General features: G+C 37.1%; 1 protein-coding gene across 3 annotated transcripts in view; it reads right to left on the reverse strand.

The window, feature by feature from the left end:
- Positions 1–18,845, reverse strand: part of LPP (LIM domain containing preferred translocation partner in lipoma) — a gene marked incomplete at both ends in the record, with an annotated part of 650,944 nt that overhangs the window by 120,663 nt on the left and 511,436 nt on the right. For all 3 annotated transcript variants that reach the window (XM_080696758.1, XM_080696760.1, XM_080696759.1), the window contains one exon: positions 5,317–5,486. In XM_080696758.1, coding sequence (XP_080552884.1) covers positions 5,317–5,486 — 170 coding nt within the window. The remainder of the gene's footprint in view (positions 1–5,316; positions 5,487–18,845) is intronic.

An 18,845-nucleotide genomic window follows, 5' to 3' on the forward strand; every position in this document is an offset into this window, starting at 1 on the left:
AAAGAATTACTACTGCAAAAAAGATTACTCTGATCTTAATATTTCTCTAATACATCTAAAAATAAGATGAAAGGTACATCTCTAAAATTCAAAGTCTGGGTCAACTTTTCTTAAAAGCGACAAGGAGAAATGGTAATAGAGAAACAATAATTAGGAAAAAGGAAACATATTAACCACAATAAGATTTCCTGATTTTTACTGGGTAAACAGAAAGAGCCGGAAATGAAAATCAAGGGCCAGATTCTAAGTCTTAGATCTGACACACACTCTACAGAACTCAGCAGGCAGAAGTTTCTTTTTTTTTTTTTTAAATTCAGTTTCTTGCTACTGGAAATGAAAGCAAAAATAATTGTACCTATTTCCTAAGATCACCTGAGGATAACATGAGTTAAAAGTACTTTGTAAGAGTTAAAGCACTAAAAAAAATGTTTGTTATTATTTTTACCTCTTAAAAAAAGTTGTTGCCTTGTAATTTGAGACATTTCAGAGAGTAACATGTAACACTTAAGAGAAGGGCTGAGAAAAATGTGAACTGCTTTGTAGTTGGGTGGAATATTCTGTATGTGTCTAATAGGTCCATTTGGTTGATGGTGTTCTTAAGGTCTGAAGTATCTTTGTAACCCATTAAGATGTATTATTACTAGGGAATAAGAGGTGGGGAAGAGGGAAATTTTCTAATGTTCATGATGTACAGTAACAAACATATCAAAGTCAATCACTAAGCCAGACATGAGAAGGGAGGGGAAGGGAATTGGGTAAGGGCTAATTGGGTGATGTGTGCACGTATGAATCCACCATCTTGTACTCCATTAAGATGTATGGCTACAGTGCACCAATAAAAAAATTTAAAAATTTTAAATGAGAAGAGCTTAAGGTTTTTCATCTGTAATTCTGTAATACTGAAGGCACAATTCATGTGATTATGAATTAAAATATTGGAAATGGAAGGCTCTAGTTACAGCTGTTTTAAATGTGGGGAGGAGTGGGTGACTGACAATATCTTCCTGAGTTTAGAAAATTAAACATTACTTGCAGGACAGTAGAACAGACAAGTTAGAAGCACTGTTGCTAGTCTTCATTTTGTCTTTTACTTTGAAAACATCAAGGTTGAATTTGTACAATGGGGACAAATAACCCTCCTCCACCCGCTGCCTATTTCAGAAGGCTCCAATGTGTATGTTAACATGCAATATTAGGTGCTGAGGAACACCATAAAGTCTTGGTGCTGTATGTATGTAAGAGATAAGGTTTTTAGTAGTTACTATGGTTAGGCCCTGCAGGAGAGTATTTAACAAATTTTTCTGTTTTTAGAGCTATTTGTCTTCTTCCTAGGAAAGTGATGGAAGGATGATGATAGATCATCAAGCGGCAAGCATGGGTGTGCACGTACATGCATGTGCATTTGTGTGTGTGCATGTGTATATGATATAAAAGAAGACAAGAGAGAAACATATCTTGGAGAGGAGAGAAGAGAGAGAAGAGGTGGGCAATTAGGAAAAGAAAAGGAGGGAATTTTCTGTGGATTTTAAATATTTAGCCAAAACTCTCAGTTCCTTTTCCAACACCCACATAAGGCACTGGCTATAATTGCTTTTAAAACATTTTATTAGGAGAGACTTGAGTATATAAAAAAACAGCTTCCCTGCAGAGATACAAAACTTACCTCTTAATGGAGGTTGAAAAGTTGGACTGTTTTAACTGTAGCCATTTAGGGACATGAGAGAGCAAAAGGCTGCTGGTGTGTTGTCACTAATGTGCCAAGTTCAGGTACCTTAAAGTGTTTAGTCTCCTGTTGAGTTGGCCTTTAGAGGCCCTCTAGTCGCTAGAATTTCAACTCTAATAAAAAATATCTGTACCAGCTTCCACTGTCAGAGAGTTAGCAGTTGAATTCCATCCACTCTGAATAAGAGCCCTGGTTTGAGGAAGGATCTCATCTGCTCGTTCATAAACATGCTTTTGCTGAAAATTTTTGATGTGCTGTGCCCCTAGTCCCATACCTCTTGGCTAAGCTAAGAAGAAAACAGTATTCTTTTGCTGAATCTATGCTTATGAGTAAGCTTGTCTAGTTAAGAGCAGAAGGACACAAGCTGGATGCTCTGTTATGACTTTCCACACTGATAACCAGATAAAAACTGTCTTAAGCAAAGCATAAACCTCTTATTATATATTTTCTCATATTCCTCCTACATTATCAACTTATATTTCTATTTTACTGTATTTCTATAGTAACTATAGCCAGGATACTACTTCAAATTTAGAGGGTTTCTTTAATTTTATCACATAATGTTAAGGAATAAAGCAATGATAATAATATTATTAATCAGATTAAATACTGATATTAGTAAATGGTTTCATGATACATAAGATGTCATACTTTTCTTCTTCTCTCTTTGAAGATACAAAAGAAATTAATATCTTCCTTTAAAAAATGAGAGCACTAGTCTCAGAAGTTAAATAATTTACCCAGGGTCATACCAGGAGAGTTAGAAATAGGATAAACTAATTCTATTAATATTCCTTTACATCCCAAGAAAGTTTTAATTTTTTCATTTATTCAGAACTGTAAGAATAATAAAAACTAAGCTTCAAAAGGATACATCACCAAAGTAGAAAAACATTAATTTAGCTATGATTATAAAAATGTAAATTAATATAACTATGACATAATGCACCTATATTTTACTAAGTTGCCTATAAGCATGTTAGTTATAATGCTTTAAAATTATAAAATGCCTAATACTTTTCAAGTGCAGTTTTGAAATATAGTGTGTAAACATAATGTAAACCCAAACAGATGAAAAGCTAAAAATGAAGATCATTACCAATGGAAAGCAACATACATATTTATATTAGGTTAATAAATACAAAATAGAAAACAAAATATGTGTAAAGAAAATGACAATGCCATATTGAATCAAATTTGTTTAGTTACTGCTCATTGTGCACAAGGATTAAGAAACAATTCAAGAGACTTTAGAAATATATTGGTCATCGATTAACTAAATCTGAAGATATCACTGGAGCACTTAACCTCAAAATTATGTAAAGATTTAATTATGATATTAGGCTCATCAATGACCTACTTAGCCAGAAATTAATTTATATTAGACTGTCACATTCTTTAACTCACAGTCTCAAACTTTACAGAAATAATTAATTAAACCATTTTGAACCATTTTGCTTCTTCTTCTTTTTTTTTTTGTTGTTGTTGTTACTAAGGATTAGACCCAGGAAGATTTTACCTCTGAATTATTGAACTATACTCCCAGGCCTTTTTATTTTTTGTTTTGAAACAAGGCCTCACTTAGTTACCAAAAGTCTTGCTAGGTTGCTGATGCTGGTCTTGAACCTATCATCTTCCTGTCTCTGTCTCTCAAGTACTGATATTAAAAATTAAAGGCATGGGCCACCATAACTGCCCATTATTTTGAATATTCTTATTTCTTCAATAAGGAAAATAGGAAAAAAGAAAAAGAGGAAGAAAAGAAGGAAGGAAGGAAGGGAAGAGACTGATTGATACTCAAAAACTGGGTTATATTTTTTCCTGATAAATTATTTAAGATTTTTGGCTCATAAGAGATAAAAAGAATAGCTGCCACCAAAGCATCATTAAAGAGCAAGGACCAACAAGGTAGTCAAAAAGGGATATAATGAAGGTACAAGAGCTACTAAAAACACAGTCATATGTAATTACTTAGTATAAGAACAAAAGGCCCTTGGTGCCCTTATGGCTCTGCTGACATCACCCTCAAAGAACTTATGGCAATAAATAATTTCATAGTGGTGGTTTTAAGTCTTTGTGAATGACAGTTCATACAGTCCACATAAAAAGGCTGGGGACTAGGTAAATGCTTTTCTCTTTTTAACAAAGATTTTAAAGGGTGATATTTGAAATATTCTTATGTTCTAAAGTGGTACAATTTTATTTAGTAGACTTTTTCTTAAATGTAATTGTGCTTTTCCAGATAAAAAAGACACTGACTGCCATGTTCATCTTTATGTTTTGAACAAACTAAAAATATGTATCATTTGTACAATATAGAACTAGGAGTGTTAATAACTGAAAACAGCCCTGATTCTGACACTAATGATGTAACATAAGACATCACTTTCTTCCTCTCTATGTCCTTGTAGTTTCACTTCTAAAGAGACGAGTTAGGCAAATAATGTTAAGATTTTTTTCCACCTCTAGTGATGTATAACTTTATTATGATGCTACATGTGTTTAAATTGTCTTTGGAAGGAAAATGAAATGAAATTGAACCAAAGAGAGGCAAACTAACACACAGTACTGTACAATCTTAATCTTGAAGAACTTTTAGATCTGTGCTAAAACCCCAGCTTACATTGATATAGAGTTATTAGGTTATGGTAAAATACCAACTGGGCCAGAAACTCCAATAAACTTGAGTTTTGGAAACCGGCAAAGTTATGACTCCCAAGACCTTGTATAGAAAGGCTTTTATGTTGGAATACCTTGGCATGGACAACCAAACCATTACCCTTTTGTGAGTTTGCAAAAAAAAAAAAAAGTACTACTTTTCCCATAAACACATGTTAAATGGACAGATCAAAATTCTGCAGAAAGAAAGCAGTTTATTTTAAATTTTTAAAAAGTTTGTTCATCAAATTGCTCTATCACAGAAAAACTTAATAGATTAAGTAGTCCTCAAAAGTATGTGACTGTGACTTTTTTTGTCACTGAGATATATTATTAAAATAGTTTTTGTATTCTTTTAAAAAAAGAAAACAATGATTTGCCCAGTCAGCATTATTATTCATTTCTCCTAAAAATGCTCTATAGTAAAAGGTTCCTCTGCATCACTGAAAATTTGCTGGTTAAGGAAAACAAGAAACTTTTGGGGTATACAAGAAGTCCAGAGGCGTGTAGGAGCACTGTCAAGTCCAGAAACCTGAAAAGTATCCTAAAAATACTAAAATTCCAATTTGGGGTGAGATTACTGACAAGATATATGACTGCTACTTGGGAAGTCTGCTGATGCTTCAGGGAGGAGCATGCTGGCTTGTATATACATGCTTTAAAACCACAGGCTGGTAATCTTCCCAGCAGATCCACTAAAGGAAAAGCAGCCCCATTCCAATGCACTTTTTTGACTGCATATGGATAGGAAATACAGGGGGAAATCACAAGATGCCAATTCTCACACACACACACACACACACACACACACACACACACACACACACACATTTTGGAGGCTGTTGAGAAAGAGTAGATGTCTGCATTCTTTCTGGAGTGATTGACCTTAGGCCAAAGAAGACAAAGCAGCAGAGGAACCTCTTGGGAGCACTTACAATGTAGCAGGGCTCGCAGTAGGCTTTCTTTTCCACGGCATAGAAGGGCTGCCCTCGGAGCTTGTTGCTGCAGACGATGCAGTTAAAACAATCCACGTGGAAGACTTGATCCATGGCAGTGCATCCTGTACCTTCCCCAACTACATTTTCCCCACATCGAGCACAGCGGCCTGAAAGAAAAAAGGGGTAGATTGTTAAGAACAAAGGAGCATTTCCATCCTTTTAAAGAAGCCAGAGAACCAGCACTCTCCATCACTACTTCCTGAAAGATGGCAGTTCAGTCATCATTATCGTTTTTATGGCTGGCATTTTACATGAGCTAACTGATGAGGCTGATCTAAGGTTCCAGAGATAGCGATGGAGTAGAACTCAGGTCTTTGAGGCGCGTGTTCTGCTTCAGAGATCTCACTTGCAAGTATACGAGAAGCAAGACTCAGGATGTTTGTACCAAACGGTACAATCAACGCAGGAAGGTCTTTCTCCTTGGAGCCTCTATGTATCTAGTTAGAATGTGCGGGATCTGGGTTGGAATTTGAACTTCAATTCCTGTCACAAATGCCCTGGCTGTCAAACCTCTGCAGTCACCTCCCCTGAAGCAGAACACAAAGCAGTTATTTTTTTTATTTCCAAACTGCTCTGACTGCTAGAATGTTCTTTTTCACATTAAGCCAGAATACATCTTCACTCCAGTTGCTACCTAATAGTTATACTTCTATCTTTGGCGGCCTTGTGAAACAAGGCTCATCTCTTAGACTTGACCCTATGATTTGAGCATTGCCTCTAAGTGCGCTCTTAATCTGCACTCCCTAAATTCTTCTCTGCTTCTACAAGATCTGGGGCTTTGAGTCCCTTATGGTCCTGGTGGTCATTGTCCACCCTCTGGTTCCTGAGTCTTGCTTCTCATATTCTTGCAAGTGAGATCTCTGAAGCAGAACACGTGCCTCAAAGACCTGAGTTCTACTCCATCGCTATCTCTGAAACCTTAGATCAGCCTCATCCTCAGATTCACTAATGAGACATCTGTCTCACATATGGACATCATGTTAGGTTTAAAAAATCACATTGAGTTTTGAATAATATAAAATATAATTTGAGACAAATATTTATATCAGTGAGAGGAACTGAGCTGGTTACACTCTGTATCTCTTGGTAGATTTATCAAGGGAATCTGGAGCCAGAGATCAGGTCCACCTCTAGCTTGCCTCCTTATTCTTTGTCTTTATTAAATTAGAAAAAAATTTAACATGTAATTATGGGCCACTGGGTATATATACAAGAATTTTCAGGCCTTTGCACATAGTTATAGCAAACCTAGAAATTCACATGTCGGGCATTTTTCTTGGGGCTTCCTTTTATTAATTAGCTTCATATTAATTGATTTCATATTAATTATTTCATATCCAACATATAGACACTATTACTATTCCTATTTTACAGAACAGGAAACTGAGTCACAAAATGTTTAGATAACTTCAGTCCCAAGGAGTCTATCTTTAGTGTCTGTGTGCTTAACTGCTCTTTTGAGTTCTGTGCCTCAGGATTAACAAGGATCTGACATTAGGGAGAGATTTCTCACTGGAGACTGCTTTCAGCACTCCATCACAGTGGGTTGACGACCACCTCACACACAAAAATGGGAGGGATAAATGTTGCAGCTCAGGAGGAAAGAGGTAAATATATTTCTGTTTCTCTCTGGTTGTATTTAGCCTTGTAAAGCATTTCTTTATATTCTGCTGCAGGATCAGAATGTGTCTTTAAATAAGGCTGAAATTATCCATTATTAATTTTTTCTTAATAAGAAATATCAAGCACTAGAAAAAGACATACACTCTTAGAAACTGAGCTGTCAGTCGGGCGTGATGACACACGCTTGTAATCCCAGCATTTGGGAGGCTGAGACCGGAGGATTGCAGTTCACAGACAGCCTCATAATGAGGCCCTCTGCAAATTAGTGAGACCCTGTTTCAAAATAAAGAATAAAAAATAGCTTGGAGGTCAAATGCCTCTGGGTTCCATCCCTAGACCCACCCCCCCACACACATACACACACACAAAAAAAAAAAAAAAAAAAAAAACAAAACCCTGAGCTGTCTCAGTAGAGATACTCTTATAGTTGATACTCTTCTGAAGTTTCAATACTGTATTTTTGATATTTGATAAAAATTTAGTATAATATCTGTAATAAATTTTATGGTTGGTTTTACAAGCTTCTATCCAAAGTTAATGTGTACATTTTTATTACAGAATATATAACTTAAAAGATACTTTTACATTTTTACACGTCTTGTTAATAGTAATAAAATGATCTCACATGGCACTAATTTTGTGATTATTCTAAAAAGAGAAAAACAAAAAACTTAATTTATGAGAAAGTGAATTATGCTATGTTTGAAAATTACGCTAAAATTCTGAGAGCTTCAAGCCACTGACTGACAGCATTTTTTTATAGAATACAAATTGGGGACTTGGGGTAATGGACTGTCCATGTGATTGTTAAAAACATACTGGATTCCTATTTAAATTGTAGCTTTACATTATAAACTTGTTAAATGCAGGTTGAAAAATATTTCTATAAAGTATTTCCCTTTCTAGACGTCAAAAAGAATCAGTGGGGTAAGAGGATTCACTAGGGTTCCGTGGACGACACACAGCAAAAATAGACAAAATGGTATCAACTATTGGTCATAGTGGTCAACCAGCAGCTAAAGGTAGCAATTTTGATCTAAGTCATGAATGTCCCAAGTGTAGTATCTAGAATCCAAGTGCTTGAGCCTGCAGGGTGTTCTGTAAAATTTGATAGCTGTCTGTAAGGATCTGACAGAAAATTTCCATCAGTGATTTAGAGCGCAAAGTCAAGCTGAAAAGATAAGCTTTCAAGTTTTCAGCCTATTCAACAGACACCCCAAATGTCTATTCTTTGCATAGCACTAGAGTCATCTCCTGTGTAATATTCATAAATAAATTAAATGCAGCCATTATCTTTTACAGTCATTCTGAGAACAAATACATCCAATGAAGACACAACAAAATGTGCAACGTAAAGAAAAAAGTGTGAAAGAAATATGAGAGTCACATCTGAGATTGTGCAGTAAAGGTTCTGTGGGGTAACAGACATTTGAGTTCAGCTGTAAGGAAGGGAATCTTCACAGGTGGAGACTGAAGAGAGAACACTCTAGTTTTTCCAAAGAGGGAATGAGTGTCAGTGGCTTACATGAGGCAAAACCACTGCAGAGTTTAGTGATGACTGAACAAGGCTTTGTCTTCTCAGCTCTGAAAGCAGGTGGGCTATATTAATAATAATAAAAAATATTCTTTCAGTTTTGGGCAATATTTTTCCAGAGTGTGTCAGGCTAATAGGCTGGACCCATACATGACTCTAAGCTCTGCTGCTGTCCATATTTTTCCTATTCTTGAGATAAATTGGGAACGCCAGCCTCAAGGGCAGTCGGTCTCGCACCTTAAAATTCACAAGCACAGAAAAAAGAGTGAAGAAAAGAAATTAAAAATAGCTCTACAAATTAGTAACAGAAAAGGTGCCTGAATGTTTCCTTTGCACAGTAACAAAAATTTACAAACTTTGCCTTTTAGAGAGGCATTCAGAATGTCAAGAAAGCTACTCAGGCATAATGTATCCTTGCCTCGAGAGGGACGTAACTCCACACATTATCAAAAGCCCAACACAATCTTAATGCCCATCTTAGACAAAAATCTCCTTACTTTTTTTCTTCTATTGAAAAACATTTTATTTTGGTGCATTGCAGTCATACCTCATAATGGGATAAAAGACTTGTGTAGACATACATGCACATATCACCCAATTAGCCCTTACCCAAGTCCCACCCCATGCCCTCCCCTTCCCTCCTTCTCATGCTTGGCTTAGTGATTGACTTTGATATGTTTAAGTACATCAGGTGCTTTAGAGAGTTTCTCTCCTCTCCCCTCCCATCCCCTCAGTTAGGTTGCCTTATTTGTTCCTCTATAGGATCTCCTTCTTCATCTAGAGTTCCTCCTGTTACCCATTTCTCCTTAGCTTTCAAACAACAACAACAACAACATTCCAGAGGAATGATACTAAACTTTGAGGCATCAGAGCATGATGGAAAGTGTTGATTAGGGGCAGTAGGAAGTTGTACCTTAGACAGGGTTAGTATGAGGAGCTTCTTGTCAGTGCTTAGCCCAGAAAATCAAAAGGAATTCTTCCCACCTATCTCTTCCTCTCTGCATTGATAGAAACCTCTCCATATCCCGAAACACTCTCTCTTTCCCTGTGCCTATTATCTATATCAGGTATTCACGGGCCATTCCAGTAGTTCTTCGTTGTTCTAACACCTCTGATTTACTTATTTTTACAAGTAGAATGGCTTTATGGAAGATTTAGTAATTGAGCTGAATCTGGAAGGTTAAACTGAATTCAAATAAGTTGTTTTTAGGGAAGGCATCAGTTGAAAGTAACATTCCAGGAAAATCAAAAGACCGAGCAAGGGAGTAGAGTAGCGGGAGAAGAGGTTTCCTATTTATTTTCTTTATTTGGTAATTTGCATTTATTTTCTTTATATGTGCAAATAAACTTTTTTATTTTAAAGTGTGTCTCCAATGACCACCACACAACACAACAAGGCACAGGTATTCTTTTGCAAATGTTGCTTGTTTTTCGGGTGGGACACAAATCTCCAGAGCTACCATAAAGAATGGGAATGACACGCTCCCAAACTTGTATATTACTGGACATAAAAATAAAATAGTAAATTAGTACAGACATCAAAGATGCTCACTTCTATGTTTATGTCTTCCTTGCTATTTGACTTATAATAGGAATTATAGGTATAAGCAAAATTAGTATTGTACCTCTAAATATTATATTAGAGGTCAATCATATATCAGCTTTCTCATTAAGCACCTTCCAAAAAACTAAGTTGGGCTCTAAAAGTTGAATCCACAAGATTAAGTGTAGTGAGATTATGGTAAAGAATCCCTAGAAAGAAAGCCCATTCCAGTTACTCATACATATGGGCAATGGTGTTATCATCTTCCAGAAGCACAGATACAATTAGGTGGGTTCAAAACTATCTTCTACCAAAGGAACAAAAAGACAAATAGAAGGAGTTTGTGTCTTTTAAGCTCACACATGACATTCACTGAGAGTTATAGGTGAACAAATTTACTAATCATCAATGTTTTTATTTCATAGGACTCTATAACATGAGTGCATGTAATAGTAGAAAAATGGCTTGTTCAACAGTTTACTTTCTAGGATGGTGATTCTCAACCCTGCCTGTGTACTGCAATCATCTAGGGAACCTTAAATACTGCTGAGCCCTGAGCCCCAGACTCAGATATTTTGATTTCACAGGTCTCTAGTAGGCAGCCACAGGAGTAAAAACTCTGTCAGCTTTCCAGGATGATTCTAATGTTCACAAGTTGAGCCACGTTCTAGGGGGTACCTAGTTCTATACTGCTTGTCACAAAACTGACAAGTAACACCCAAACAGATTTTATCTGCATGAAAACAGTGCTAGTGGTCAAATCAAGAGTTGAATGAAAATGAAATATTTATGGCATAATAATCTGTGATTTTAGCTGGGGATGATGAAGCATGTTTGTGATCCCAGAACATCATTGGCTGAGACCAAAGGATCACAGGGTTGAGGATAGCCTCAGCAAGTAGTGAGACTCTCATCAACCTAGTGGGACCACTTAAAAAATACAGGTCTGGGGATGTAGTTTGGAGGTAGAATTCTGCTGGGTTCAATTACCAATATTTCCCTAAGATTGCCTTTTTTTTTCTTTTCTTCTTGTTTTGGTGGTACTGTAGATTAAATTTATGGGTATTCTAACTCTGAGCTATACTACCAGCCCCATTTTATTTGTTATTTTGAAACAAAGCCTCACTAAATTACTGTATTCTGGCTTTGAACTAATCTCAGCCTCCTAAATTCTGGGATTATAGGCAGGTGTCCACAGCGCCTCGCCCTAAGATTGTATGTCTTCATTTGGAATGTCTTCAATGGCTTTCTATCCACTACAAAAAAAAAAAATCACCTAACTTTTAAAATATTTTGCTGGCAATTAGCTAGAGAAATAGTTCACATTAATTAAAGCACTCCTACAGAATGGTTAAAACTCAATTTTAACTATTTTCCTGGACTGTATTTTTTAAAATAATGTAGCAATATTCAGCCTCCCATGGTAAGTGCCACTTAGTTCTGTGAACACTGAGATCTTAAAAACTGGACTTTGTATGTGATATACATTCACAAACACATCAAAGTCAATCACTAAGCCAATCATGAGAAGAAAGGAGAGGGAAGGGAATGGGGCAGGAATTGGTGAAATGCACCAATAAAAAACAACTGGACTTTAGGATACATCCATTCTGTCACTCTACCTGCAGATGTATAACTGCATTATATTAGTTCACCTACATCACTGCTGATGTGATCCTCACAGATACAACTGGATTCAAGTGGTATGAGGCTGCAGATGGCTGTTACCCTCTCTCCTTCTCCTCCTTACATGCATACACACACACACACACACACACACACACACACAGAGCAAAGGCTACTATACCACTAGGACCACTGGTAGACAGAAGATGCTTTCAGAGATAGATTAAGGAACATTTTAATGAAAAAAAAAAAAGATACTGAGATAAAATTAGCAAACAAAAAACCACAGATGCAAACAGAAACCAAAGCCCCAGAGTTGTCAGGCAGAGACGTTCAGGACTAAAAGGCAAAGGCCTGGGTCACAAAAGAGAGATGAAGTGAAGGCTGAGCCACCTCCTGATAAAAGGAGGTGTTATAAAGCTGATCTCAACATGATTCATTTACAGACATACATTCGCTTCGGGTAGAGCTTCAGGTGAGGAAGCAAACTGGAAGGGGGAGTCCCACATAGGATAGCAAAAGCAGGCACACGCCACTGATTTAAATAGATACTTTTTTTTTTTTTTGCGGTACTGGGGTTCCTGGAAGCCCTTCTATCTCCGGGCTACACTCCCAGACCTATTTTATATTTTTTTTATTTGGAAACAGGGTCTCTTAAGTCAGCAAGGCTGGCTCCTAACCAGCGCGATCCTCCTGTCTCCGCCTCCCAAGCGAGGGGATTACAAGCCTGAGCCACCACGCCCGGCTTAAATACATTCTGAAGAAGCATAAGGAAAAGTAGAAAGTGACTGTGTGTTCTTCTCTGGGCCCGGCCGTATGCTTAGCAGACATTGTCTCAGTCCTGCCAGCCTTGTTTTCTCTTATTCTTATTTGGTAGATAAGAAATTCAAGGTCAAGCTACCTGGCCAAAGTTTCAAAGAAAGAATATAGTGTGGCTGAGATTAGAGCCGGGACTGACTTCTAAAGCCATTTTTCTGAGCAGCCCATGTTTTTCTGTGTGTATATATATATTTGATGGTACTGGGGTTCCTGGAAACCCTTCTACCTCTGGGCTACACTCCCAGACCTATTTTATACATATATATTTTTTATTTGGAAACAAGGTCTCTTAATCCAGCGAGGCTGGCTTCGAACCTGTGTGATCCTCCTATCTCCACATCCCAAGTGCGAGGATTACAAGTGTGCGCCACCACGCCTGGCTCTGTGAATATATTTTATTATTCACTTGTAACTGTTATCCACATTGCTTAGGAACATGGCACATTCCCATTCTCAGCGTGGCACTTCTTCAAGGCCATGAGCCACTGAGGTCTTATTGAACATCTGAAGCTGCCAAAAGAGGGAAAATAAGAAAAGCTGAGAGGCCTTCACAGCAGATTTTAGGTCTTGACACTTAAAATCCAGCTTCCTACCAGGAACCAGGAAGTAGTGATGCCCACTCTACTTCCAAAGATTTTTTTTTTCTTTTTTTTTGGTTTACGTTGGAGCCTGAAGTATTGATTTGGGGGAGTTTTCATCACTGTCATGCAGCGGGTAAGAAGACCAATGTTCTGCTTGTTCTGCTCCACAAGGAATGGTATGTCTTAGAGTACGAGAAGGCAGCAGTGGCTAGGGCCCAATGCCCCAAAGAGCTGCACCTTAGGAATATTAAGTTAATATTGGGTGACTGAGGCAGTGACTTGGGCACCTTTGACTCTGGTCCTGACTGTCTCTAAACTAATAACATATACATAGTAGTCATGATAATACTTTCTGACAACTTTAAATCCCAGGAAAAGCATCAGAAGAAGAAAAAGAAGGAAGAGAAGGAAGAAGAGGAAAGAAAAGAAAATGTCACAGCCATCATCAACAAACTAAACAAAAACCAATGCTGTTTTGCAGTTCTAGATATCATACATGGTGCCCCTTTTAAACACAGTTATTATGTCACTGTGTAGAGAAATCAGAACAACGAGGCTTGCTTTTATTCCTCACTAGGTATGGGCAGCCTAGACAAGTTCCTGAATTTTTCCTGGCTTGAAGTTCCTTGTCTTCAAAGTATAAGCAGCTGAATGGATTCCCTATGTAGATAGGAGGTCATCATGAGTCTATTCAATCACCTATCAACGCCTCTACAAATGCACTTACTGCCTCCATTCTGTGCCAAGCACTGTGGTCACTTTTCCTAAGTCTCTGTAAAAAAGAGATGATGATCTGGGGATGGTTGCATACACCTGTCACCCCAATAGCTGGGAGGCTAAGATAAAAGTTCTCAGTCAGCTTCAGCAATTTAGTGGGACTTTCAGCAAGTTAGCAAAACCCTATTTGAAAATAAAAGATAAAAGAGCCCTCAGGAAGACGGGCGTGGTGGCCCACCCTTGTAATTCCAGGATTTGGGAGGCTGAGACAGGAGGATCCGGGTTTGCGGCCAGCCTCAGCTACTTAGTGAGGCCCTTTGCAACTCAGTGAGACCCTGTTTCAAAATAAAGAATAAAAAATAGGACTTGGTATGTAGCTCGGAGGTAGAATGCCCCTGGGTTCTATCCCCAGTACAGAAAAAAAAAAAAAAAAAAGCCTTAGGGGTGTAGCTCAGAAGTTGAATGTCTCTGGGTTCAATCCTCAGTACCAAAAAAATAAAAAATAAAAAATAAAAAAATAAAAAAGGTGAGAGATGATAATAGCTACCTGGGTATGAAGTTAACATTTATAAATGTTACCTATATCCTTTGCTTTCCAACTCTAAAAAGTAGAAGAAAATCTTTAAAACAAAGAATCCATAACAAATAGGATCATTATATATATATATATATATATATATATATATATATATATATATATGGTATATATACCGATATACCTAAAGACATTAGTCAATGTGTATATAACAGAGGCAGCTACATTGCTGAGGCCACTGTGCATGATTAATATTTATCAATATTTTATTTATTCTTTTGTGGTACTGGGGATGGAACCCAGGGGTTTTCTACCTCTGGGCTATACTTCTGGACCTATTTTTATATTTTATTTGGAAACAGGGTCTAAGTTGCTGAAAGCCTCACTAAGTAGCTGCGGCTGGCTTTGAACTTGCACGATCCTCCTGTCTCAGCCTCCCAAGTACTGGGATTATGAGCGTGGGCTACCACACCTGGCTTCAATATTTTATTAATAAAATATACTGTTAAAATTTTAGTCCCACCAATATTTGTGGGCCCCAAAGTGATGAGGAGAGTCAGTATTTATTTGGCACTTGCTATGTACCAAATGTTGTTTTAAGTATTTATATGTGCTATCTCATGTAATCCCCTTCAAAACCACATGATACAAATCCTATCATTATCTCATTATAGCTGAAGAGAAGGTAGCGTAGAGCGATTGAGAACCTTGCCCATGGCCTCAGAGTTTACTGTTGAAGCTGTAAGTGGGGCCCAGATACTGTAGTATGACTTTAGAACCTACTCCCTTAACTAGTCTTCTTATTGACTTTATAAATCTAAAATTCCTAAAATTATTGAGCCTTTAAAAAAAGCTTATATAAGGCCTAGAAAATCCCCAATAAAAACGTCAGTATCTCTTTTTGCCAAAGCAAGATTTCTCAAGTTAATTTCTACACATGATCATTTTCATATCCCCATTCTTAGTCTATTCTTCTATATTTAACATTTATTTCATGATAGATCTGTTAACAGAAAGATAAATATTTACTAGCATTATTAGTATTAACTACTATACTCATATTTACTAGTTACAACCTCTATTGCAGTAATTATTTCTGAGTTATAATTTGAATTTGCTACATGGTATCTCTCATGTAAATTTTTATTATCCCCAGGTCTGCTTGAAGGTTAAATTTAGTTTCAGCTTTTGTGGTAGAAAAATCTCTAAATTCATTCTGTTTATTTTAGAGTATACCTAACAGGGAGATGACCCAAGGTGATGTTCTCTATTGTGCTGTGGCACCGAGAAATAGCATGATTTCCCCACAATGTTCCTTAGAACATGTTTCAAATGAGATGAAATACATAAACATTACATGTAATAAATGTCATGACACAAAGACATAAGTGAGAGTCACCGTTTACAGATGGAGAAATAGACCCATCTTATAAAGTGACTTCAGGTTTTCTCAAATGTCCCTCTTATCTTACTATTTCAGCAAAGGAGAATGCAGATACTTAACAAATCCAATGGATAGTAGTAATATCACTCACACACAGGCACATGTGCAACCTTATGTAAAGAAATCAATATTTTGCTTGCAGTTTTCTCCAGTGATCACACTGCCCTTTCCATCTGAGACAAGATCTGTGCTATGGATTGAATGTGTCCTCTCCTAAATTCAGTTGTGGCCAATTTTGATAGGATTAAGGGGTGTGCAGTGTAGAGGTTATTAAACCATGAGGACTTCTTCCTGAGGGCAACTTCATAAAGCACTTTTCTAACTTGCCTTTCTGCCTTCTGCCTTGTAAGAATGCAGCAACAAGGGCCATCTTGGAAGCAGTGAGCAGCCCTCAAGAGCCAAGGGAACCTCGCCAGTGCCTTTGTCTTGGAATTAGCCTCCGGGACTCTAAGAAATAGATTCCTATTCTTAATAAACTACATGGTCTTGGGTATTCTGTTAGAGAAGCTTGAAAGATTAAGACAATGTATGACTACTTCAAGATTTTTACTTTATAGTACCTGCCTCCAAGGGGAATACAATTATTAAAAAGAAGAAAATGCTATTTGCAACTAACATTACTTCTGAATTTCTGATATATGAAGACAGAATAATCCAGAAAATTCACATACAATTTAATCTTATAACTAAGAGTGACCTTTCATGAAACTATCTTTCAAGTGTGCTACTACAAATACCAACTTCTTTTCCCTAGTAGGTGCTATTGCTTGAACATAGTCATTTTCTTCCTCATGTAATGGTACAATTTCATTGAAAATGGGGCATTGCGTGGGAAGGCTATACTGTCTACAAAGATGACTTCTACATGACTCTCGAACAAGATTAACTTCATTACCATCTGAACCAGTACAGAAAGGAACTGAAGAAATAGCAGCAGGATGTGAGGATATGGGTTCTGCAGAGTTACATATGGGACAGAGACAAGCAGGATCAAGTCCATGTGTGACCACATCTGGTACGAAATGATTATTTTACACACTGTTGTTGTGTATAACACTCACTTAATGGAAAGTTCCTAGTTTTACTCTGTTATCTATTTAGGTACTAGGGATTGAACCCAGGGGCATTCTACTTCTGAGCTATACCCCCAGCCTTAATTTTTATTTATTCTTTATTTTGAAACAGGGTCTCACTAAGTTGTAGAAGGCCTCACTAAGTAGCTGAGGCTGGCTACGAACCTGTGATCCTCTTGTTTCAGCCTCCTAAGTACTGAGATTACAAGCATCATTACATTGCACCACCTGGCTTCTGTTATGTATTTTTTACACACATAAAACTACATCGGTAGGTAAATTTGTGGATAGGAGAAATGGGTTTTGGTCTCAGCTGTATAATATATCTGATCTGTGACTTTGGGCATGCTATCTCACCCACTGGAACCTTATATGAAACAGGAATCATGATTTCGGCCCTAGGTGCTATAAAGTATTACTAGGAAGAATATGGCTGTACATACACTATATATACAGAGATATACATACTCACATATACATTAAAGCAGATTATAAACATTTCTCAAAAATATATTGCAATAATATAAGTACTCTGTCATGAAGATGGATATAAATCATATGCACAATAGAGCAGAATATATTTACACATCTGGAATTGCTATTCAGTGACCTCATTTTAAGATTTCTATGCAAAAATCTACGAAGTGAAATGCAGGACTGACTTTAGTAGAGAGCTTTTGAGGAGCTATGTGCCTTACAAATACTGGCAGTGCTGCTGGTATTCTCAGTGGAGTGGGTAGATGAATGCTATGAAACCTGACACGGGATGTTACATCCAGGCTCAAAGGAAGGCCCATGGGCATGGAGTCTTAGGACCTCAGGCCATGCTGCTCAGGCATCTGTGTGAATCCTTATTGCTAAACAGCCGTCTGTGTCTCATTCTATCTCCAGCACTTGCATAGCAACACTGAGCCCTCCAAGTGCTGCAGTGACGTCTAGGGAGTAGTTATTAATATACGTATGTATGCACACAGTATGTGAAAATATGCACGATTGAAAGCGATTAGTGTATTACTTTTAGGTAATACTTCCCATTGGGACTCTGCTTCTGGAAAAATTCCTCTCTCTCTACAGGAGCTTGCACTGTCATCTGCTATCACTTACCAGAATGTTTGGGATAAAAATGGTGTCAATTTTAAGGAAACACACTTCTCGATTTTCTTTGTTAACATTTGAATAAAACATGAGAAGGTTTCTACTTTTCTCCTCTCCTCTTTCATTCAGAGAATAAGTTCCTTCACAATCTCACTTTATGTGAGAGAGAAAATAGTCACCCTTCATTGCAACCTCCAGATTAGCAGAATCACTGGGTTTTTAAGTAAAAAAGTTTAAGTTCCCTTCTAATAAACTCCATTGGCTCTCATAATTCCTGAGCTGCAGAGTAATGATCTGTAATAAGAATACAGCAAGAAATTACCTTTCTGCCAGTAAAAGAGATGATCAAATAGCAGTTAAAGAAAAGCACAGGAAATTCTACAGGAAGGATTTGGCTGAGGCTGAAGGAAAACTTTCTGAACCATATGACACTTCAGGAAAATGGAACATTGCCTAAAGAGTCATGTACCTGTGTTATTCACATCCTATCCCTGTCCTTCTATGAAATTAATGCCGTGAATCAAGATTTTTGTCCAAGGACCTTCCCAGTCTTCTGTTTTAATTCTAAGATAAATTTTATAAGATGAACACATGAACTGAACTCAGATTAAGACTGATTTAGGATAAGTACAATCAATTTAATGGTGACTTCTGGGCAGCCCTCCAAGATCCCATATTTGTTGAACTATTATAAAAGTTGCAAAATAAAAAAATGAGAAAACCTGGAAATAGCCATGTTCTATTTATGTCACTGAGTATTTCTGGGTAATGCCTCTTGTACCAAAGTAGTTTCTATATTTGGGTAATCATGTTCAGTAAACACATTTAATTTTTACAAGATGACTAATACCCAAGTGCTTAATAACTATTGCAATA

The sequence above is a fragment of the Muscardinus avellanarius genome (assembly GCF_963383645.1).
Source record: "Muscardinus avellanarius genome assembly, chromosome: 5".
NCBI classification, from domain to species: Eukaryota; Metazoa; Chordata; class Mammalia; order Rodentia; family Gliridae; genus Muscardinus; species Muscardinus avellanarius.